The following is a 25,224-nucleotide window of genomic DNA, read 5'->3' as shown; positions in this document are numbered from 1 at the left end:
CCATCCAGATGCTGAATTAATCCTGATCTCCATTTTAAAACTCCTGTTTCACGAGCTTTTATTTCCAGAAGCTCTAGGGGCAGTGACCTTGGGGTTCCCACCACCCTGTCCACCAGTCTGGGTGCGCACCATTCACACTCACTCTGGCTTTCTTGCAATCTTCACCAGCTCTGAGAGGGTGGGTCTGTCACTCTTCAGGTGAAGAGTAGGAGGGCTGGTTCTAGACACAGCACAAAACTGACAACCAAGGGAACTCCTGAGGGGCCCAGCATGTGCTCACCCATTTAGCTCCTCCAGGTTCACATAGGGAAACTGAGTCTCAGAGACTGGAGGGCCTTGGGCCTTGTTCAGGGCTCAGTGAACAGGAGCCCTTCCTTTCAACCCTCAGAAGAGGTGGTGCCTTGGGTAGTAACAATCAGGCTCATCCTAAGAGTCATACATAGGGCAATCAGTTATGGCATTTGGGTCCAATAAATGCCTTTGCAAGTATCCCCAAGAGAGGGGCAGCCAGTCTGGGCAGGGAGTGGTTATTAGTAATGACTTCTGGAAGGGGACAAATGGGAATTGAGTGGACTCCAGCTGTATGGGAAAGGAAGAGAAAGAGCTTTCGTGGAGACACAACCCTGCATGGCCTGCATGGATGTGTGGGAGGAACGTGCAGGAAAGCAGGGGGCATACGGGGAGTCTGGGTCATCTTGGAAGGCAGAAGGCTGACAGAGGAAGGTTCTTAAGTGCCTTGCATGTTACAGTGAAGGACTTGAACTCTTCCCCAGTGAGGAGATGGGTTTGGCAGAGAGTGGCTTGGGCAGAACCATACTTGTGTGTGGTGGTCCCTGCTGGCTCCTCACTGCCTGACTCAGTCCAAGCTCAGTAAATCACCTCGGGCCAAATGAGTGCACAAATGAGGGAAGGGATGATGGTGCTGGAGAATGAAGGTGCCTGCTGCAGTGTGGGGGGCAAGTGGGAGCAGGGCTGTGGGTCTCCCACCTCCCCACCGCTAGAGAGGCCCCATTAGCGCCAGACTCAACCAGCTGAGAATGCATTTGTTGGGCTCTCCTGTGGCAGAAGCCAAGTGGAAGGCCGCAGAGTCAGGAGTCCAATCTGATGGTGCCCTGGCCCTGGCCCTGGCCCTGGGAGGGACCTCACTGAGCCACGCCCTGACCCACTTCCTGGACCAGTTCCCCACGGGCACATGCAGCGCTTGCAGCCCCCTTGGAACCATTTCCCCCTCACAGCGGCCAAATGAAAATGTTTGTTGAAAACAACATGTGCATAATTAAAGCTTAATGAGCACTTGTCTGTTTGGAATGTGCAATTAGATTTATAATCGGGGATTGGAGCGAGCTCCAAATGGCTTTAAATGGAGCTGAGAGAGAGGATAATTTTTGCCATAAATCTGCAATGATGCAGTCGATCTGTGAGTTATCAGTGGTGGCACCAGGGAAGAAATTCAGGCTTGCCATGCGACCACGCTGTGCCTACTCGGCCACCCCGCCAGGGGCCCTTTTGGTAGCTATGGCTGGCCACTGTGCCGTGGTGGGGCCCATTAGTGACACTCACTGGGGGGCTTGAACGTGGGTCTGCTCTGGGTCGGAGCTGTTGATTGAGATGTCTATGGTGTGGAGTCCTGTGCTCTAGCCCTGGAATGGCTTGGGCAGACTGCACACTGGCATAAGGCCAAGTCCTGGACTGGCACATGACCCCTTATTTTGTTTTCTGCTTATTATGCAACTCAGAGAATATACTGGGGCCTCATCCAACATTTGCTGAATGAATTCTTCTTTATCAGACCCTTTCCTTAAACAAGTCACTCTGTCTGTGGACCTCAGTCTTCCCACATCTACACACAAAACTGGATTTGGCTATTGTTGATGTCAACTCTTCTGTGTCTGAGGTTCTGGCTCTAGAGCAGACAGTGACTGGGGCACTGTGTAGACCAGCACTGTCCAACAGAGATGTAATGTGAACCATGTAGGTGACTGTAAATTTCCTTGTAGCTATTTAAAAAAAAATAAAAAGAACCCAATGAAATTAACTTCAACGTATTTCAGTTAACCACGTCTATCTAAAGTATCATTTTAACATGCAACCAGTCATGCATAACATTTTTGATAAAGTATTTTTACATTATTGATGCTTTGTTGTAAGTCTGGTATGTATTTTACACTCAAACACATCTCAGTGTGGATGAGCCACACTTCAAGTGCTCTGTAGTCACATGTGGCTGGTGGACAGCAAAAGTCCAGAAGAAGTATGATCTGATCCTAATGGGAGGGCTCTGCATTCTCGTCTGTGAAGTGGGGACAGTGGCTCCTACCTTCCATAGGAACAAGCACCTGGTAGCACTTGTCTCTGGTAGCTGTTGTGACCATGACTCTCCAGTTTTTTATTGGTTAAAACAAGTAACATCAACACCTATCAGTAGCGGGGACAAGGTCTACCTGAAGGGTACATAAGGCTCCAGACCCAGGGTCATGAGGCCACCTGCTCTGGTCACACATGGTCAGGGTAAGAAGCCAGTGTGGGCTTTTGGGAGTCAGCATCCTGGACCTCAGATTCAACCTGTGTACATCTTGGCTGTGTGGCCTTGGACAAATTCCCTAACCTCCCTGGGCCTTAAACATAGTGCTAGATTTCCAAGTGGGTAGATTAAGAATGCCCTACGTTATGCTCAGGAAAGCTGGAGCACCAATCAGAAGTAAAGTATTTTTGGAGATAAACTGATGTGTGAAACTTCAGGAACAAAGTACAGAAGTCATTGTCATGGAGAAAATAAGCCCTCAGTTGTACTCTATATAGACTGTAACTTATAGATTTTATTTCGAATTGCATACACTAGGCAGGGGGTCCAGGAATCTTTCCTATACTTAAGACCTCAGAGACTTGTGGGAAGCCACTCAGTTTTTCATCTGCAGAAAAAGGAATTGCAGCAAGGATTCAGTAGTAAAATAGGGACTAGCTAAAGATTATTGAGTGCTTTCTTGGTACTGTGCGGCAGTGCTCTAAGTACTTTCCATATTTTAGTTTATTTAATCCTAATGATGCTCATTCTCCAGCTGAGAAAACTGAGACAAAATGACTTGGTTTTAAAAAAAAATCATGCAGGGTAAAAGCGATAAGGCTGGGATTTGAACCCCAGCAACCTAGCATCAGAGGCTGTGTCCGTAAGCCATCTGCTATCCTTCTTCTCCAGGTTGTGATAGGTATGGGTCCATTTGAGCCATCATGCCCTAGTCCAGTCTTTCTCCCCTTTGCACAGCCCTCTCTGCCCCCTCCCCATCCCAGCACCTCCTTGGTCCTGATACATATCTCGTGAGACTTCCACATGCAACCGCACTCGCAGCAGGGCCCAGCTTGCAGCTGCCATGCTCACTGCCTCTATCTTTTGAGCCACACTTTATCTGTGCAGAATGGGTGTTCTCACAGCCCACGTGGGGGCCGGTGCAAGCAGTATGTGCTGCTTTGATTGTATCCTCTTTAGATCTCTGTGAGGTGCATCTCTTGGTGTCTGTGCCTGCCTGAGCTGAAGGCTGTGCATCCTTGCTCTTTGATCTGTGTCTCTGTGTAGAGGAGAGGAGGAGCAGCATCTTCAGAACAAATGTTACTTTGGTACCGGGGATCAAGGCCAGGTTCAGTGGGGCCAGCTGGCTTTGACAAGCTCCCGGCATCCTGAGTCTCACTGTGCTTGTCTCCACCATGTGCCTGGTTGTGGTAGCCTTGGGATCTTTCAGGGGTTCCAACGAGATGACTGGGCACAGTGCTGGGACCAGAGCTGGTGTACAATAGGTACTCACTAGCCCATGCTTATAGTAGTCCTACATGTCATCTTCCCTGCTCTTTGGGTCCTACATCATGGAGCTTCGAAGCCACTGCTTTCAGAATTCTTCTCTTGAATGCCCTCCACCCTGTTTCTATTCCCATGTTCACCTTATTCTAGCCCTTGTCACATGTGTCAAGAAAGAGGCCATTATTCAATGTCTGAAATACGAAGCTGAATTCATTGCTTTACTTTACAGAGCCAGTCTTTCTAAATCAAGCAAAAGCTGGTCTTTGCAAGGTTTGAGGAAGCATGGAGCTCTGGAATAACAAGGATATTCAAAAACAGGAGGTTCTGGGGATGGCTGTCCTCAGCTGTGGACGTAGGGCTATTGGAGTAAGACTGTTATTGATCAGTTGACTTTCAGAAGAGGAGAGATTTAAAAATTGTCACTGACCAATCACAAAATCAGCTTTGTGATTACTTGTTTGCAGCTTGGCCAAAGATTGGCTTGTCTTTTACTTTACAGATTGGTAGAATAGGAAAGAAGCTTGAGAACGGCCAGCTTCTCTGTAGGCCTAGGGGCTGTGTCCTGATCGTCATGGTATGTCCGGCAGCTGACACGATGTCTGACACACAATAAGCATCCACTAGGTACTGTTCAGCAAATGGCTGAATCCCTTTGCTTTCCTCTCTTTTCAGTGCTCTGTGATTATTTAATCACATCTCTTCAACTTTTCAGGAGACAGCAACAAAATGTTTGAGATCCTGTTCCTTTGACACCATCGTGACACAATGAGGGCACTGGCTGATTTCACTCTGAATCAGCATATTTAAGTTAGATCTTAGACCCAAGACCATGAATGAGATAAATGAGGGACAGACATGGGAGGGATGATGTCAAGGCCAAAGGGCTGGATTGAACAGGATGGGGATGCTTCACCTTTCAGACTGAAGGAAAGGAAGCCAGTATGGGTGCAACATAGATAATCGGGGAAGGTCGAGTACCCAGAGGATAGACAAGGTCTTCTGCTAGTCTGGGGTGGGGAACTGATAAGAGGATATTAGCCTGTCATATACCAACAATAATAATAGATAATAATTAGGTACCTGTCAAAGTAGTTAACACTGTTGAACATTTTGTTGCAGATGTGAAGTCATATCTGATATCTGATAACATATCACGAACCTTGTGAAGTAGGAATAATAGCAGCCATCATTACTGTTTTATAAGAAGGAAACAAAGACAAAGAGAAGCTAAATTCAAGATTATAGCCAATATGTGGTGGAATCAATGCTCAGATTCAGGAACCAATGCTGCTACCCAGTCTATTATACAACATAAGTGAATTAAATCTAAAGCTGATCATGGATGGGGGCTTTCAGGTTGAGCTCAAGAATATAAACAGATGAAGTTAATTTAATGATATTTTATCTAACTCAGTATATTTATTGGGTGGAGTACCTAGCCAAGAAACAAAAAAGGACCCAGGAAAGTTGGGTCTCAGTGAGCAGAGAAATGCAAGAAAATGTTGTGGGCTAATGCAGGATCAGCGTGTAAAAGAAAAGGGCCATGTAAGTTCCTCCAACATCGAGGACACTAGGAGCTGAAGCTTAGGTCTGGTTGTCATGGAGGGTCTGGATCCACTGCTAAGTGAGTGAAGTCCCAGAAGAGTGTTGATCTGAGGAGTGAAGCAATTGCTGAAAAATATGGAGGGTAGAAGACAGATTGGTGGGGGAACTGAACAAAGCTTTTGAGGGTGACTCCATCACGGGAGGATAGGAAGAGTGGAGTCCAGAGCTGCCTAGGGATACAGAGGTGGGATTGTGTGGAAGCACACCTTCTGCTGTGATTAGAGAGTGCGAAAAAGCAAGTCTGTACACACGTCATGAGCTCAGTGTTGAATGTGTAGAATTTGAGGTACTTGAAGGCCAAATGGGGAAGATAACCCAGAAGTAACTTGGCTAAAGGTGAGGATGTGAGGCAGTGACAGGTTGCAGCACCGAGAAGCTGTGACATTATCCAGGGCAACTGTAAATAGAGTGAGGGACAAACACTAGACTCACTCATTTACCCATCTACCTCCCCTCTCACCCATTCAACCCATTCTATCCATGAAGGCAGCCTCCCATTCAGTCACCAATCCAGGTACCCCAAACCCATCCCGACGTCCACTTGTTTATGTAGCTACAGTCCCAGTCATCTTCCCGTATACCTGTCTGTACCCGTGCACTCAGCCATCCCGTCTCATCCATCCATTCATGCTTTCTGTCTCATCCCAACCATTCAGCCCACATCTCTCAGCACCCATCTACTCATCCACTATCTTGGATGGATGCTTGCGTCCGTCATCCACTCCTCCATCCCATTAATAAACCAATTCATTCATAAGTGTAGGTTTATGTTGGTTATATGTTGAAATCATAATATTATAAATGTTTGGGCTAAGAATATATCATTGGATTCATTTTACCTGTTTATGTTTACTTTTTAAACCGTAGTTGCTAGAATATTTAAAATTACACACATGGCTTCCATTTGAGACTTGCATTGTCTTTCTGTTGTGCAGTGCTAATTTATACAACCCATTATCCACGTGTCCATCCATCCATCCATCGTCCATCCACTCATTCACTCATCCACTCTTTCATCTATCTACTTATCAAGCCATCTGTCGACACATCCATCTTAACCTTTATTCCCTTCTACCAGTCCATCCATCCATCGTCCATCCACTCATTCATCTATCTACTTATCAAGCCATCTGTCGACACATCCATCTTAACCTTTATTCCCTTCTACCCTTTCATCCACGCCTTATCACATGCGTTCATCCCACGGGTATTTAGTTTATATCCATCACGGGTCAGTGACTGTGGGTCAAAACTTAGGCTGGAGCAGGAACTTACCTGTGGTAAGACAGATAGAGCTGGGATTTGACGAAGATCAGGTCTCTTTACTTTTCATTGAGATTGTCTATTTGCAAAGTTTCCCTTCAAATAAAAAAAAAAATCCTTTGGAGGAAAATGGTGTGCTGAGGTTAGGGGGTGGCTGTTGGAATAGGGGCCCAAGGGCCCCTCTCCAAGGGGGCTAAACTGTATAGGGAGAGGCAGATCCTTTAGAAGTGTCTGTGAGCAAGTCCCTGGTGGCTGTCACGAAAGGGTTATCCCTACACATTCGATATTTGCGAAAATGTGGGTTCTTTCAGATTCCAAAACTCATTTCCATGACAAAACTCTTGGGAAGAGAAGATGAAGGCCTGGCTTTTGCAGAACAATCTTCCAGCTGTAATGAGGACTGAAGATGGCAATGGGAAAAGGAATTATAATTAGAATATGAAATGGGGAAAATTAATCTACTCCAGTCAGTGGTAAGAGGATGTTTCTCCTCTTGACGTTTCATGGGAGTTCTTAGGCTGTTGTTTCTCCCTACACATTTTTTTTTCATCTTTAAAGCATACTGAAGGTTGTGTGGTATTAGAAAAAGATTTCCGGCTGAGGGACTGATAGATTGTGTATAAATCCACACAGAATGCCACCCATGTGCCACTTTGCCGTTTGTCCCCCGTGCACATGCAGTGTGCTTTTGTGTTCATGTGTGTGTGTTGCATGTGATAGTCACAGACAGGCGCACGATGTGTTCGCATATATCTGGCTGACCCTCCTTCCTGCGTGTGCGCCCGCTGGGGGTGTTGTGTAGGGTCACGCGCAGTGGCTGTGACTGTGCACACTTGTGCTGGAGCTCTGTGCACATTACTTGTGTTGCTTTGTGTCATCCACGGATGTGGGACACGTGCGACTGAGTGTTCTCTGGAACACCGAGCTTGGTGTGAGATGGGCCCGCAGGAACACGGGTTTGTGGTGCACATGTGTCCCTAAGCTTACGGACACTGTGCATGCCATACACCGCTGTGTTCATGTCAGCATCCGCTGGGCCGTGGGTATGGACCTGAGCATTCTCCATCTTGTCTGTGTGCAGAGAGGAGGAGGTGGCTGCTGCGTCAGAGGGAAGAGAAAACTTCATGAGCATCTCCTTGGCCTGCCGTTCCTTTCCTCAGGAAGAGACTCACACCAGGAGGGTTAAGGGAGGAAGCCCAGGCCTTCGCACCCCAGAGGCCAAGCCAAAGGGAACCCTAGAGCCTGGAGTCCCCTTCCTTCCTCCCTACCCCCACAAGGACTCTACCACAGAGAGCCCAGGCAGAGGTGAGCAGACACCTGGTCTCTCTACCTCAGGGCTCCGCTCCACAGCTGTTCAGCCCAGCGTGCTCCAGGGCACTGTGCCAGGCACCCAGGGAGATCCCAACAGAGGCAGACAAGACCCTGCTGGGAATCTCCCCCAACCAAGCCCCTGAAAGCCAGAAAAGCAAGCTTTACTGGCATGTGGCAGCTCTTTTTTAGATGTTGATTGAATGAATGAATGAATGAATGATTTAAGCCTTCTTGAGACATGCTGTGCTGACCTTGTGGGACTCCTCTGTCCCTTCCCTTACCTACTTCCAGCGGCTTCATTTCCCAGACCCAGGCTTTTCCAATCAATCCCTGCCTCTCCTGAGCCTCGAACACACTGTCAAGCCTCTGTTAGGTTTTATGGAAAGATCTAGAAAAGCCTTGATCTCTTTATCACTGGATCTGGTCTCTCCCCAGCTGTGTAATCATTCACAACTACTCACCCTTATTCTACCTGTTTCCTTGGTTTCAGCAGGGAAAAGGGTACTTTCTTCACTGGGCCATTGTGAGAATTAAATGAGATCTTTTATGTGAAGCACGTCACTTAGTGCCGGCTATATTCATTCATTCACTCAATGTTTATCCGTTGCCTACTGTGTTCACCAGGGAATGAGACAAACAGTGGCCTCTACCTTTGTGGTGTGGTGGCTCTGCTCTAGCCCACATTAATAAATGGTAGATATTACACAGGTTTGGGGGGCCATGTTTCCTTCTGTTCTGTTACATCTTGTATTTCAAATCTACACCATAGTGTTTGCTTACTACTGATTTAGAAAAATGTTTCAAATACCTGGTTAAACAGTCCTCCTCCACCTCCATTTAATTATTTCTATTAGAATATATTTATAAATTATGCACAGTTTTTAAGAAAGTTTCACTTTTATCAAAACAATAAACAGCTATGTTGACAAATCAAACGGTACCCAAGAGTTTTGTTGCAAGCTCCCCTACCCTGCTCAAATCACTGTCTCATTCCCGATGCCAGGCTGATATCCTTCACTGACCTTCAGAGATGAGCAGGACACAAGTCCAGCCCCCATGTTACTTCTCCTCTGGGCTAATGATAGGTGTGGGACAATCTGTGTTGTAAGAAGGGCAGCGAGAAGGAAGAGAGCATGGCAGGTCTCCTGGAGGAAGTAGCCTCTGGGGGGCCTCAAAGCATGTGCTTCGGGGGTCCTGCGTTTGGGGTCAGTGCCCCGCCTCTTGATATGGCACAGCCCTTTCTTCCAGTAATCCAGCAGTCACCAAAGAACACTGCCCGTGTTTGTCTCGGGGGGGAAACCACCAGTACTCACTGCCTACATAGGAGGACTGGCCTGGTAAGAGCCAATCTGAATTGTCTGCTTCCTTCAGTCACTCAAGAAGAATTTATTGAGCACCTACTCCATGCAAGAGTGTTCTAAGAACTTGGAAGGCATCAGTGTACGGACAGGCTAATGTTCCTGGCTCCCAGGACCCTCTGGTGTAGTAGGGGAATCCAATTTTAAGCAATGAAAATGCTAAATAAGTAAAGGTTAGGAAAAGCTAGAAGGTATGGGGAGCAACAACAACAACAACAACAAAAATAAAGTAAGGCAGGGCAGGTGGTAGCGGTGGAGGCGGACTCCCAGAGCCCCCATGGTGAAGCTGACATCTAAGTCAATTGTTGAACAAAGCCTCTGGCAGGAGCACCATGGGCTGACATCTCCTGCATGGTTGTAGAAGTGTGGAGTTTTCCTGTCTGTCTGAGGACTGCTTGGTGATGTTTACCAGAATTATGAATGCACATCCTGCTGGGTCCCACAGTTATACAAATCAATCCTGCAGACCAACTCATATCCTTGCACAATGATGAATGTATGCAAATACTCATGAAAACCGTGTTGGAATTGCAAAATCCTAGAAACAGGGCAACTGTCCATCTGCTCAGCCAGCTAATGTGTATATAACACTCTTACTGTGAAATACTAGATACCAGGAGAAAGAAGTATGTTCTTCTGTACAGCATTTCCTCGGATGTGTCGCTATGAGAAAGATAAGGTGTGAAGCAGTGTGCGTGGTGTGCTGTCGTTTGGGTGGAAGAAGTAACTAGAAAAATGTGTCAGTGCACACGGTCTATGAGAGCATGCAGGAAAGCTGTCGGCATGGTTGCCTCTGGGGAGGGACAGTGGCTGGCTGGCTGGGAGATGGGATGAGAAGGATACTTTTCACTGTCACCTTTTGTACTTCTGGAATTTTTTGATCATGTGAATATATTATAATAAATCGTTCAGTTAAAACAAAATGCCCACCTGTTATTGCACTGGCTGCAAATGGCTCAGAGCAGTATAATCCTCTGAATGATTGTCCCTGGTCCAGTGGGGGCCACCTTGCACAGAAAGTCACACCTCCCCGTGTCTCCTAAGGCCAGCTCACACCCAGTGACCGATGTACACGGACTGCAGGAGGCCACCCATTCCTCCATGCTGGGACAAACTGTGCGGTACAATCCATGCTCCAGAGCTACCTGGGATCAGGCTGAGGTGAGACTCCAGCCGAGACCACCTCCTTGCTTAGCTTCAGCTACTTGTGGGTCCTGCTTCCCTTCCAACCTTACAAGTTATTCCTAAGGAGCATGTCCTCAAAAGTCACATGCATTGAACCCTTGCTGCAGTTCTGCTTCTGGGATCCCTGTCCCAGACACCTAGCCCAAGGGAGGGAACCACCTGGAATTGAGTGACATGTGGTCCATAGTGACACGTGAGTAAAGCGCTCTAAATTGCAATATCCTATGAAGAGAGGCTATTCTCACTGTCCCTGGTGACCATGAGGAACCTCAGACACCTACTCTGTCACATGTCAGAGTGAAGAGGGAGCTGGGGCCTGATAGCAGCATTTGTCATACTGTAACTGCTCCTTGCTGTGGCGAATTCTTCCTGGATCCAGGCCTGGCAGTTTCTTGAACTCAGAACTGTAGTTCCTCTGCATGGTTTCTACCGCATTCCTCACTGCCTGTGGCTACAAATGGCTCAGGGACTAGAACGGGATAGGGTAGAGGGTAAAGAACTGGGGGGCATGTCTAGGGCAGGCTGTCATGGTCCTGTCTCTGGAGAAAGCCGGTCCACACTGCCTGGCATCGCTTTGGCTGAGGTCTTTGCATACTTCCAGAGGTGAGGGATCAGTGCTCAACAAAGCAGCCTGCGGGCCAGAGATTTAGCTCAGCAGTTTGGCTGCCTGCCTTGCAAGCGGAAGGACCTGAGTTCAATCCCCGGTACGAATAAAAAAAAGAAAAAAAAGAAAAAGAAAAAGGAATTTCAACAAAGCAGCCTGCAATATCTATGGACAAAGTGTGGAGGGCCAAAGGGTTTCCTGTCTCCATCCTACATGTGATTAATGGTGCTAACCTGAGCTCTTAGGGACCACAGGACAGGGGCTGTACCTTCCACCCTGCAGGGAGCCCTGCTGAAACAGAGCCTCAGCACCCTGGGCTCCGAGTTTTACTTCTGCAGACCCGCAGTCCCAGCCCTGCAGCACACAGTCTCCTGACCTCTGGCTGCTTCTCCTGGTGCTTCCCTGACAACATTTTAATCAGAGCTGCTTCTCTTTCTCTGTTCTAGTTTGATGGTGACAGTGCCTACGTGGGGATGAGTGACGGAAACCCAGAGCTCCTATCAACTGGCCAGGTGGGTGCTCCTCCTCCCTGAGCCAGCGTCTGAGCTTTGGGCTGGCTGCTGCTGGGCTGCTGGGTAGAGGAAGGAGGGATGCTGAGTAGGGGGGCACAGCTCACACCTGTACTCATTCAGATGTTCAAGAATATCAGTTGAGTCCTTAAAAGGGACAGTCAAACTGAGACTACATTTTCTGTAAATCAACCAGACTGCTATTGACTTCAAATGCACACCATTAAAGACCTGGTGAAACTTGGATTGTGTTTCTCACATTCCCCACACTCAGGGCAAACTTCAGCATCAGTGAGTAGGCATGTCCTGTGCTCCCTGTTGCTGCCTGCCTCTGACACAGCACCCATGGGAACACATTCTCAGGTGGGTCAGACATGCCCATGCAGGTCACTTACCCACCTGGAGGTATCGGTCTGAGGACACTGGGGAGACTTGTGGACAGGGCCCAAAGGAAGGAGAGCAGAGGCTTCCTGTAAGGTCCTTCCTGGTGGTGAAGGGGGCCGAGCACTCCCTGGGCAGGGCTGTCCCAACTCCAGTCCAGCTCTTTGTGGGTCACAGATGCAAGCTGGAATAAAATTTCCCACCAAGAGATGAAAATATTCTTTCATCAAGTAGCATCCTTCCCATAGGCCAGGATGCTGGGGAGGGTCCTCACTGTAGGTTGTGACTCCAAGGAGAGTCTTTCCCATAGTCTGGGGTGCAGAAGAGGGTCCTCACTGTAGGCTGGGATGCTGAGGAGGCTAACTATAGGCTGTGGCATCACAGAGGATGGTTTCTGAGGCATTGAAGCCCACAAGGGGAGCCCCAGCTCAGGGTGTTAGACAGGGGCTGAAGAGTGAATAGCTGCTGAGCAACCCTGGGAGCTGGAAGACAAGTCTGGTCCTGGAGCCATCCACCGCTGTCTATTGCTGTGGCAGCCCAAGATGGGGGGCCCCTCAGCCTCGGGGTGGGTTCATATTTTCCAGATAGAAAACAGAAACCCATTCATTCACAGACATTGACAAATGCTGTGGAGCCACAGACAAGTAAGATGTGGGTCTGTGGCCTTTAGAGGGTAGTGCCAGTGAGAAACGTATAGTGGGACAGCTGCAAAGAAAGCACTTCACTCCTTTCCCTGCCTTGGCAGAGATGTTCTTGCTGGGGCCGCAACACCATGCCCCTTCTCTGGCCTGTCCCCATGTGAGTTTCATGCTGCTGCTGCAAAGCTGCCTTTTTATTGCTTTACATGTGCCAGCCTGCAAGACCGGTGGACAAGACCTCAGGTCCTGGAAGCATCCACTAATGTCATTTAATTGTCCATAGTCAGCTTGGAAATGTGCATCGCAGAAGACCAGAGCTCACATCTGAACATCTCATCTTAGTCTTGTCTAATGCAATAGCATTTGTTACTGCATTGAGCCCTGGCTTTCGAACTTTACTGTGGTGAAATTAGTCCAGGCTCTGTCTTAGTCACTTTCTTTGTCACTGGGACAACATACCTGACACCCACAACTTAAAGGAGGAGAGGCTTATTTTGGTTCACGTTTCAGCCCATACCTGCTGGCCTTAAGGCAGGATGGCACGGCAGAGGGGCAAGGCAGAGGAGAGCTGCTTGTGGCATGGTCAACAGGAGGCAGAAAGTGAAGCTAGGGGCAGGTAAACCTTCTAGGCCACACCCTGGTGACCTGCCTGTTCCAAGCCGACCCCACTCCCTAACAGCAGGTCAGCTTTTAGCCCCCGTAATCCAGTCACCTCCCAAAATCCCTATCTATAAGCACATGAGTCTCATGGAGAGACATCTAGATATTAACTCTTCCAACTCTGGTAGAAAATGTGGGAAAAGTCCTTCTACCTAGAAGGGAAAGAGGGACTCCAGGCTGTGTCTGCTTTAGACTTGGCCAGCAATGGAAAACAGTGCTTGAGAAGCAGATTGGAACAAATAAATGCCCTCTCTCTTCCCCCAACCCCTTCATAGTAGTCCCCTCAGCTCTCTGCCCCTGGCTTCATGGTTTACAGAGCCTTTTTTGATATTTATTTTAGTTGATCTTCACAGCCACCTTGAAAATGGGGATATTTTTTTCCCCCAGGGGAGAAAAAAAAGTGTAAGTTTATTTTACATAGCTGGGTGAAAAATAAATTTGAGAGAGTTGATAAAATGTAATGCAGTCTCATATGCCCTGAAGGAGGTGGAGCCCGATGTGGAGGGGTAATCGCAATATCCAGGTAATCACCTATTTGGGACTTCTGTGGCTGGAGAGTCACGGAACCATCCATTCCCTTTCTGCCAGACACGGTGCTGCCGATCTCCTTCACTCCACAGGGGGAATAGATTGCACCTCTTGATGAGAGGGGTTGCAAAGCATTGTGGGTTTTCCACAAACCACCATGTGTAGGAAACACAAGGAATGTAGTTCATACTGATTTATTCTGAAAATAACTCAGGCATATCCAGAGCCTGCAGCTCTTTGTGGCTCAGTGGGGCTTTCCTGGCCCTTAGTCTTTGACGAACGCTCCTAGTGTTCACTTGAACTCACACAGGTGAATGCCCTATGGTGTGTAGCCTCGTCCTCTGCAGGAATTGTATTGTCCCAGTTGCTGAAGGACTAACATAAAGGTGTGACCAAAATGAAGGCCTCATAGTCAGCAGAGGATTCAGCAGCTAAGCCCTCTAAATGTCATAAAATATATTTTATAAATACAGTGAATACCAGTTTCACCCATTTGTCAAATGTGTATTGGGCACCTATAATGTCCAAGGTCTAGATAAGAGTAGGAAGCCATTTCTGGAAAGCATTTGCTTCCAGAATGTCCAATTTTACCATGTGACAAACCTGCTCTTTATTTATTTATTTATTTATTTATTTTTCCTCATCGAGTTTATTGGTACATTTTAGGTATACAGTACAGTTACATTCATTATCGGGATCTTGTACCTTTACAAACCTGCTCTTTAATACTTCTTCTGAAACACTATCTTTATTTGGAAACTGCAGCCTAGACTGAAGGTCCCATGGGTGTATGTTAGCCAAATGTGTCTCTTTTTAAAACTTCTCAAACCAGCTCTTATGGGTTTGAGGTTGCTTTTGCAAAACCTCCATTATTGTGTTTTTGCAAGTCTTCACAAAATTCCTGTGTAACTGCCTTAGCTTTCACAAATTATCACTCCCTCTTCCAAGGAACTTTGTGTTTCTTTTGTGCCAGATTTGCCTGGGTGGCCTGAGAATGAGATACATTTCTCAGGTAGGGCTGCAGACCATTGGTCGCCTTGGGGTCTGGAGGACTTGGCAAAGACCAGCTCTTCCCCTGCTGAGAGCAGGCCCTGTCCAGGAGTCACAGGGATTGGCATTTCCTGGTTCAGTGTTGTAGGAAGAACGAGACTTCCTGGAAAGAAGTGAAGAGGAAAGGAAGGAGACTGGAGCCTCAGCAGACCTGGATTTGAATTCCAGCTCCTCTTGCCCTAGCCTTGGCCAGATGCCCATAGGCAGATGATATCTGCTTCCTACTGGTGAGGGGACTAATGCTTGCCTCTTGGGATGGTAGGAACAGGAAATGAGGTGTGGGTTACGAATTCTGTTGGTGCTTTCCTAGGTTCTCTTTGCCAACCAGGGCACCCACATCCATGTCTGTGTTGACAGCTAACCGCTCAAAGGTGCCCCTTCTCTGGAAAATTGACCTGTGCCAAATAGGAACTATGAGCAGGAAGGAGGTGTGGGTGGTGGTCTGAAAGCCAACCTTACTTTCTCAAAGGGTGACCAACTCTGTGGCTTCCAAGGAGCTCCACCTGAGAGCACAATCTTGTTCTGCCCAGATCTGTCCCACTCTGTCCCCTCTCCTGAGAGTCCTGTGCTGCCACCTTCATAGGAATTCCCCACTCGGGTTCTACTTCAAGGGAATCTAAACTAAGAGAGTATGCAAAGTATTAGTGTTCAGAAAAACTAGCTGTGATTTATTTTTATTGTTTTTATTACCATAAATGATGCTTTGGTCACACAAGATGAGTCTCTGATCACCTCTGTGTCTCTTTCTTCTGATGGGAATCCCCCTAGCTATTTTCACACCCCCCCATGCCTGTTTGTTCCTTCAGGGACACTACAAATAACAGCTCCTCATTATGACTTCCTGGCTGTGAGTAGAGTTTTCTATTCTCGTGGCTCTAAATACGATTCTGCAAAAGATCTGAGTTTTTCCTAAAGATTGTTGAAAGAACTGTGTATGTGTGTACTCAAGTGTACATATGTTTATGAAAGAGAGAATTGTGAGGAGTCGAACTGAGATGGAATGGCGTGATCAGATTTGCAGTTTTAAAAGTTCCCAGTAGCATGAGTGGTCATAGAGAGACCGGGAAAAACCGGGCCCCGGAGTACTAATTGGGAAAGTATGGTAATAGTTATGGATTTTGGCAGAGGCAGAGATGGAGACAGATAGATGATCTGAAATGTGACAGTGATGGATGCAGAGGGAGAGAAACATGGAGGAGTCCTGGATGACTCCTGGGCTCCTAGTAATCCGGGGGAAGAGATGTAACTCGCAAACCTGCTAGATATCTGAAATGTAAGTTCATGTCCTTTAAAAATCGAAGAATGAATTCTAGGAACAATGGAAGTTAAGAGTAGGAAAAATTTATTGAGGGAAAGAAAGCTTCTGTCTAAGAGAGACAGAAGGGGGACCGGAAAATGAGTTGCCCACTCGCCTCACTTTTCAAAAATGTTTTATACAGCAAAGCCATGTAGTGTGGCAGATACAAAGTGGGACAAAACTATAAGACCCGATGGAAAATTACAAAGTGGGCATGAGGTGGAGCAAAACCATGACCAACCAGTAAGAATACAAGTACAGTCACCCAGGTAATATTGATTAAGTGGGAATCAAAGTGTTTCTGCCAGCTTCGCAAGCGCAAGGACCCGAGTTCAATTCCGGGTACAAAAATGTATGGGGGAGCTAGTCACATTGCAAGCATACAAGGATTTTCAGTAAGGGTGGAGGTCAGGGATATTTCCTGGAAAGGCTGGGTTAAGACCTAGGCCCGCAACCCAGGTGATTGAAACCTATTTGGAATATCATTCGCTGCTATTAGTCCTCAGGGGAAGCACAAAGGTAAAGTAGTTTCTGTCCTTTTACCATTCTGGCCTTCAGTGAATGTGTCTTGATTGTCCTCCAAGTTGGCTCCTCCTGGGCTGGCCCCATCAGCCTACAAGATATCTAATTAACTTACCTACGTGCAGTACTAGCATGGGCCCATTTTTCAGCATGGTGATACCATGTCCTAAGACAGGGAAGGGGTAGAGAGGCGCAGGCTCAATGAGGTAAGATTTGGATGACATTTAAGATCCTTATTTGATGGAGATTCCAAGTGGGTAAATGGTTTCCAAGTCTGGAGCTCATGGGAATGGTCAAAACTCTAGGTGTAGATGGGACTTAAGGAGACTGTAAGGAAGAGTAAGAAGAGTGAAGTGTCAGTTACTCTTAAATGCTGAGCTCTAACATCCAAAGGCAAAGTAGAGAAGACCATGAGAAAGCGTGGCTTGGGAAGTAGGAGAACATGGAGTCTTAGAAACCAAGGGCAGTGTTTCAAGCAGAGGTTGGGGTCAGGGAAGAAATGATACTGGAGCCATAGTCCTTCCCTATCAAAAGAATTTTTCTTAAGTAAATCAGAGATTTAAATGTATTCAAGGAAACCATAAAGGCACTAGCAAAACAACTTTTAATATAATTTTATGACTCAAAAGCCTCAGGAGAAAAGACTTAAAAACTAGACTGTAAACTAATGTAAAACAACTTTTGTATAGCCAAAACATCATAAGTAAAGTAAAAAAAAAAAAGGAAAATGGCAAGAATATTTTAAACTCATGACATAGTTGAAAGACTAACTTTTTAAATATGTAGTTACTAGAAATCAATTCAAAAACCTTGTAGAAAAAAGGAAAAGAAATGTGAACCAACAGTTTACAGAAAAGGAAATACAGATGGATTTTAAATATTTGAATAGATGTTAAGAATAGCTCATATGATAAATAACTTAAAATTACCATTTTTACCTATCAGACTGACAAAAATCCAAAGGTTTGATAACACACTATATCAGAGTTCTTGTGGGAAAATAGATTTAATAAATTTTTGTGAGGAGAATAAATTGTATAACAACTAAGAAGGACAAATTGTCCACATCTACCAAAATTACAAATGCTTTGACCATTAAACCAGTAACTCTCCTTGATCATGTGTGCACATATATCACACATGAAAAATGACATATTCAATATTGCTCATTTTGGTATTATTTATAATGACACTATGTTGGAAACAACCTAAATGCCCAGCAGATACAGTATATTATTATTTAAGGGAAAAAGCAAGATATAAAACAGCAAGTTTAGTATGTTACTATTCATACAGAACGGGTAATTATGGCTGATTTCATATCTTGGTATTTGAGTAATGTAATTGGAAGGATACATGTAAACTAATGACAGTGGCTTTGTTCTTCCTGTGTGTCTGTATGTGCATGTGGATATGGGCGTGTATGTGTATGCACAGGTATATTCGTGTGTTGCAGAAACTGGACAAGGGCAGAGAAGAGACATTTCACTGTCTCAATGTTCAGGACACTATTAGTCAATTTTCCATGACTAACAAAATACCTGAGATAATCAACTTACATGGAGGAAGGGCTCACTTTGGCTTGTGGTTCCAGAGGTTTCAGTCCATGGTTACTTGGCCATATTGCTCCAGATCTGTGGTGACACAGTACATCATGGTGGAAACAGGTGGAAGAAACATGTGGCCTGTTCACCTCATGGCATCTGGGAAGCAGAGAGCAATACGATGGGCCGCAGATCCCAATATCCCCTGCTAGGGCATGGCCCCCACCCCAACCCCAGATCTTCATTCCTTCCACTAGATCCACCTCCTAAAGGTTCCACCACCCCAGTAGTGCAGGATGTCAACCAAGCCTTTATCACACTGGCCTTTGAGGGATGGTCAAGGTCCAAATCATAGAAAGAGGGTTCTAAACTATGGGAATTTATTACAGTTTCAGAAAGTTAAAAATAGTCTAAACAAGGAAGAAGGGCTCGATCGGTCACATTTCTGAGAGAATGAGTAGCATAAAACTTAAAGTAAGTCCAATAATTTAAACAAAAAGCCCATTTTGAAGCTCAGGCAGCAATTTGGATGTGTAGAGGGCCGAGTGCAGGTCCTGTGGGTCCGCGTGGAACTCTTCCGGCCCTGGGAGGAAGGGAGGTGAGGACATGCACACACGAAGTACAGAAAACGCCTGTGAGGAATGTAGCCATGCAGGACAAGGGCAAAGGCAGATGAGGACTTCAGAGAAGGGATTTTCAAGAAGATGAAAATCTAGAACATTTAATCATCAAGGGAAGGTTTCCAGGAGAGCACACGGAGCTTGGGGATCAGGATAAGGAAAGGTGAATGGGTGCTTTGTTTTCAGAGCAGGTGGGAGTGGGTGGGTGCTGCTCATAGGAGTTTCTGGACTCAGCTGGGAGTGGGGTGAGGATGAGAAACAGAGAAATGATGTGTGCCTTTGCAGATGGAAGCAGGGGACATCAGCCCCCAGAGGCACCTGTCTTCTGTGGGAGAGCCGGTGGGCAGGTGACTGGGTGAAAGTCAGGGTCCTGGGCGTCACAAGCCTTTATCACACTGGCCTTTGAGGGATGGTCAAGGTCCAAATCATAGAAAGAGGGTTCTAAACTATGGGAATTTATTACAGTTTCAGAAAGTTAAATAAAGTCTAAACAAGGAAGAAGGGCTCGATCGGTCACATTTCTGAGAGAATGAGTAGCATAAAACTTAAAGTAAGTCCAATAATTTAAACAAAAAGCCCATTTTGAAGCTCAGGCAGCAATTTGGATGTGTAGAGGGCCGAGTGCAGGTCCTGTGGGTCCGCGTGGAACTCTTCCGGCCCTGGGAGGAAGGGAGGTGAGGACATGCACACACGAAGTACAGAAAACGCCTGTGAGGAATGTAGCCATGCAGGACAAGGGCAAAGGCAGACGAGGACTTCACAGAAGGGATTTTCAAGAAGATGAAAATCTAGAACATTTAATCATCAAGGAAAGGTTTCCAGGAGAGCACACGAAGCTTGGGGATCAGGATAAGGAAAGGTGAATGGGTGCTTTGTTTTCAGAGCAGGTGGGAGTGGGTGGGTGCTGCTCATAGGAGTTTCTGGACTCAGCTGGGAGTGGGGTGAGGATGAGAAACAGAGAAATGATGTGTGCCTTTGCAGATGGAAGCAGGGGACATCAGCCCCCAGAGGCACCTGTCTTCTGTGGGAGAGCCGGTGGGCAGGTGACTGGGTGAAAGTCAGGGTCCTGGGCGTCGGAGAAGAGAGCACAGGGTCTGGATGTCTGCTGTGGCCCATAGGAGAATGAGCTTGTGGTGCAAGTGCTGTGAGGGCAGACTGGTGGCTTAACCCAGGATGAGGGATTTGCCAGGCAGGTGTAGCAGAAAGACACTCGGACTTTTTTGCCCAAAAGACTGATATGAGAGATAAGGATCCAGGGTGGGTGCTGAGCAAAGGTGGTGGTTTGGGGGGTGCCTCGGGGCTGGGAGAGTCCCATGCAGCAGACGAGGGAAAAGGTGGTTGGGGAAAACACCTTAGAAGCAGGTGATTTTAATGAGCAGCTGTGCACATTGACAGGCTCCCCGGTGTGTTCAGGGAGCAGAGAGCTGAGGCAGCAGACAAAAGAAGCTCCTAGGAGGTGAGGGGCAGATACTCCAGCATCCACATGGTGGCTGAGCTAAAGCAACCTGGGGGGAGGCTGGAGGTAGATGGACAGGAAGCCAGAGTTGAAGGCTGGGTGCATAGGGGCCACATGAGGGGCTGGGTGCTGAATGGGAGATGGATCAGGGCCCCTCTGAATGGGGGGGGAGAAGGAGATAAGACCAAGTGGATATCAGGAGGGTGGAGGGCATGTTCTAAGATGCCACTGGGAAATGGGAGACTGCTCTTTCTACAGTGAGAATGAGCGTATTCCCAGAAATGTTTGTAAGTGTCTTGGGGGATTACAGTTGGGGTGCTCTGCAGGAAGCCCCACGTCTCTAGAGTATGGTGAACACCAACAAATATGAGTGCATCCTTTCCCCAATTTTCCTTCAGTGTGTGTGGATGCTACCAGATCAACACTGGGGTGTAGTTCCAGGGCTATAAAAGCTGACATCTCCCACGCTACAAAAGAGGCTCCGAGGGCTTCACACCCACCCACACACAGGCGACGCACCAGAGCTTTGAACTTAGTAATAGGTTCTTGCAATTGCTCCGGAGTACCACCACTGAGTCTCTGCAGCAACCTTCCTTATCAATCCCTGAGGATGCCTGGTCGTCTCTCTTACCACTCGGATCAGGTGTACACCTAGGTGGCCAGACAGCTCTGTTGGGAGGCAGTAGATGGATCTGGCCAGCATTGCGGCCTTGAACTGGAGGCCTCATCCTGTAAGTGGCGGTGTGGGTTGCCCAGAATGTGTGCTGGGTCAGGGGCAGAAGCTGAGTCCATGGTTCTTCCCATTCTGTTTCTTTTGCTTCTGTTGCTGTCTTGCTGAACCTCATATACGTGGGTTTTCCCAGGTCTAACTGATGATTGTGTTGGTGACAATTAACATTTACAGAAGCCAGGCGTGGTGGCACATGCTTGTTAAAGTGGCGGTGTGGGTTGCCCAGAATGTGTGCTGGGTCAGGGGCAGAAGCTGAGTCCATGGTTCTTCCCATTCTGTTTCTTTTGCTTCTGTTGCTGTCTTGCTGAACCTCATATACGTGGGTTTTCCCAGGTCTAACTGATGATTGTGTTGGTGACAATTAACATTTACAGAAGCCAGGCGTGGTGGCACATGCTTGTTATTCCAGCGCTACGTACACCTAGGTGGCCAGACAGCTCTGTTGGGAGGCAGTAGATGGATCTGGCCAGCATTGCAGCCTTGAACTGGAGGCCTCATCCTGTAAGAGGCGGTGTGGGATGCCCAGAATGTGTGCTGGGTCAGGGGCAGAAGCTGAGTCCATGGTTCTTCCCATTCTGTTTCTTTGGCTTCTGTTGGTGTCTTGCTGAACCTCATATGCGTGGGTTTTCCCAGGTCTAAGTGATGATTGTGTTGGTGACAATTAACATTTACAGAAGCCAGGCGTGGTGGCACATGCTTGTTATTCCAGCGCTCGGGAGGCTGAGGCAGGATCGCCACGAGTTTGAGGCCAGCCTTGACCAAATAGTGAATTGAAGGTCAGCCTGAACTACGTAGTGAGACCCTGTCTCAAAAACAGGCAAACAAACAAAAATGTTCTGTGAACTTCCTGGGCTCAGGCCCTGCAGCCAGATGTTTTACATGGTTGGTCTCATTTGCTCCTCCTCACTTTGACAGGCTTCTGTTGGTGTCTTGCTGAACCTCATATGCGTGGGTTTTCCCAGGTCTAAGTGATGATTGTGTTGGTGACAATTAACATTTACAGAAGCCAGGCGTGGTGGCACATGCTTGTTATTCCAGCGCTCGGGAGGCTGAGGCAGGATCGCCACGAGTTTGAGGCCAGCCTTGACCAAATAGTGAATTGAAGGTCAGCCTGAACTACGTAGTGAGACCCTGTCTCAAAAACAGTCAAACAAACAAAAATGTTCTGTGAACTTCCTGGGCTCAGGCCCTGCAGCCAGATGTTTTACATGGTTGGTCTCATTTGCTCCTCCTCACTTTGACTCCCCGTGAGGTACTGCTGCTGTCCCATTGTGCAGATGAGGAAACTGCAGTCCCAAGAGATAGAGTTAGTTGAAGCTCCCGGAAACAAAGCCAGTCGCGCACAGACAGGGAGGCAGGAGAACCTCCTGCCGCTGTTGAAATCTAAGATTCTAGGCAGAGTAACTCTGGCCTCTGCGTCTGTGTACATTGTAAAGGGCAAAGACGACATGGCTTTTATTGCTTTAATTAAAAGCTGGGTGAAGAGCTCGCGATTCAGATTAAAATGAAATTGTGTTTTGGCCGCTGCGGTGCATGAAGGCAGTGGCAGCGATTACTGCTAAGATTACAAACAATCAAAGAGAAAAGGCCTTTTGCAAGCATTTCCTATTAAAGCCACAAACATCACACTTTAAAAATAATTACGGTTGTGTTATCGGAACATGATTCATGAATTCTGCATAAATATGCAGGGCCTTAAAGGAAACTGCTTCAAGGCCATAGATTTGGCTCACATCGGATGAAATGTAATATCAGTTCACAGCTGGAGAATAAAATGCAAGGAGGGGAAGAACCTCATCGAGTGGAAATGGAAAGAACGGAGGAGATGTCACACTGAACTAATAAGCTGTCTCCCCTCTGCCTTAAACACATGCTCAGGAAAAATGCATTTGTCTCTCTGGTTTTCATGGACAGAGAACTGCTGCGAAGGAGTTGGTACTTACATCTCCCCGTCTTAATTTTGCATCCCAGTGGCTAAAAATATATTTATTTTAAAGCTCTGGATTTCCACTTGAGAGATGTTTAAATATTTGAAAGCATGGTCAGGAAGGCATTAGGGGATGGGTTTGGGGCAGGACTTTGCTCTGCATTTATTGTGCCTCCCCTGTAATGAACACATTCTTCATACAATGCAGTGAATGTTTACAGCATATAGTTGTGTTTCCTTCCAACTATTATGAGAGAAATTGAATCCCAGGAAACGTTCACTCTTTCTAAATGGGATGGAAACAATGAGGGTGGTGTATGGGGGGGAAATGCAATTTCAAGGATTTTCCTTTAAAAACGCCCCTCCCCCTAGCCACCTTGGTTTCAGCATCCGCCGTGGGGCCGGGCTCTTTGCTGGAGAAGGGCAACCCCTGATTTTATGCATCTGTCTCCTGCTATGTGTGCGCTCATCTGATGACCAAAAATTAGAAATGAGGCCAGATATGGGGACGTTTTCAGAATGGCACCAGGCTCTTAATTTCTGGAGGGCCAGGAGCCGGGGTTTGTCCCTCTTCAGCCTCTTTCCCTGTGTGCCTGTGGATGGGTCATGTGGCCTCGCTGGGCCCTGGGTTTTGCATCTGTGAATGAGCCCTGCTCAGTATCTCTGGGGGACCTTCCAGGTTGTACCTAGAGACCTAGAGATTGGCCTAGGAGAGACAGCACTCTGTCCAAAAGGTCAGAGACTGACCTTTCCCTCCTTGCTGAGGGGCAGGATTTTTAGTTCCCTCTGGTGGAAGGGGTCCTGAGAATGAATCCAGCCCCTGGGCAACAGTAGAGAAGTGCTATCGGTTGGATGGGTTAAAAGGCTAATGATACGAGAATGTATTTAACCACAATTTCTGGTCTTGACACTTCATGGCTGGGGAAGCTTGGACAAGTAACCGATTTTCCTGAGACTCGGTGTCATTGTTAGAAGTCCTTCTGAGTGATACAGGGCAAAGTAGACGGATGCTTTTATACCTCGGGTCCTTATTCCAGTGCTTGGTACGTGGCAAATGGTAGTTAGACTGAGGTGCTATTAAAGTATCCACATTATACCAAGTACACGGATGGAAAGACTAAAATCACCTGCCCAGGATGCAATGGGCTTGGGAGTCAGGTGCAGCATCAGAAAAATTGAGCACAGGGGAGGCCACTCAGCTCTCTTAGCTAATGATCAGATGTTTAGGGGTGAAAGTGAAAAGATGCTGCCTGTTAGTTTCCTGAGACACAATGCCAAATACAACTTAAAGAAGGAGAGGCTAATTTTGGCTTACAGGTTTAGTCCATAGTTGGCCAGCTCTGAGGCAAGAAGGCACAGTGGAGTGGTCTGGGTGGAGGAGAGCTAGCTGCTCAGGGCGTGGTGACCTGGAAGGAGAGACATCCAAGGAGGAGCCAGGGAGGGAGACAAACCCTTCCACATCGCAGCCCCAGGGAACCTCATCTTCCAGCTAGACCCTGCCTACTAGCAACAAGTCAGGCACAGCACCCCTTTAATGCAATCATAGTTCAAGAGCCCCGCCTATGATTACATGAGACTTTGGGGAGACATCTAGATACAAACCCTAAAAGATGCTGTTGGAACCATCTTGCATTACAACGTGTCAAGAAAGGTCCCTATAAAATCACAAAATTAGCAAAACAAATGCCTCCTGATCATTCCCAGCCTGTCAGAGATGCACAATCCTTCCTACTCTGCAGCCTCCACCATCCCACCATACTGGTTTGTCCAGGGCCCGTGACTCACAGCTCATCACTGCTCCGAGGCCCTGCTGTGAGCCAGACAGCCCATCTCTCCATCTCTCACATCCTCTAAGCCCAAGTCTGTGAAGAGGAAGAAAGGCTTGGGAGTGAGGAGATAGCCCTGCCAGGCCTGGCATCTTCTTCCTGTCAGCCTGGAGGAGTGTGGAGCCCCAGGAGCTCCAGTGAGAGATGGAGTCCTGTGCTCTGTGTGCTCCTGCATCTGCTCTGTTCTTCTTGTGCGACCTTGACCAGATCGCTTGTCCTCTCTTGGCCTTTCTTTCCACCTCTGTAAAGCGGAAATGTTAATGCCTACTTTGCAGTTTAGCTAAAAGGCCCAGAAATAGGTGTAAGGCAACTAGCTCAGCCTGTACTGTAATAGTTATTTTGTTAGGTTTTGCAATTTAAGTAAGAGAAGTAAAATAGCAAAGGAGCTAGGAGCTAGGAGAATAGTCACTGTTTTTTTTTTTT

General features: G+C 47.1%; 1 protein-coding gene across 8 annotated transcripts in view; it reads left to right on the top strand.

Moving 5' to 3' along the window:
• Tox2 (TOX high mobility group box family member 2) overlaps positions 1-25,224 on the top strand; it is a 104,075-nt gene that overhangs the window by 11,985 nt on the left and 66,866 nt on the right. For 6 of the 8 annotated variants that reach the window (XM_010631447.3, XM_033767122.1, XM_033767121.1 and 3 more), the window contains one exon: positions 11,560-11,625. In XM_010631447.3, the coding sequence (XP_010629749.1) occupies positions 11,560-11,625 (66 nt within the window). Of the gene's footprint in view, positions 1-7,736; positions 7,961-10,410; positions 10,486-11,559; positions 11,626-25,224 lie in introns of those variants that run through there. The other 2 variants (XM_010631446.1, XM_033767123.1) reach the window with 2 other exon arrangements.

Source organism: Fukomys damarensis, unplaced genomic scaffold (assembly GCF_012274545.1).
Source record: "Fukomys damarensis isolate Sample0158 unplaced genomic scaffold, DMR_v1.0_HiC HiC_scaffold_22, whole genome shotgun sequence".
NCBI lineage: Eukaryota > Metazoa > Chordata > Mammalia > Rodentia > Bathyergidae > Fukomys > Fukomys damarensis.
This window is presented reverse-complemented; position numbering and strand designations above follow the sequence as displayed.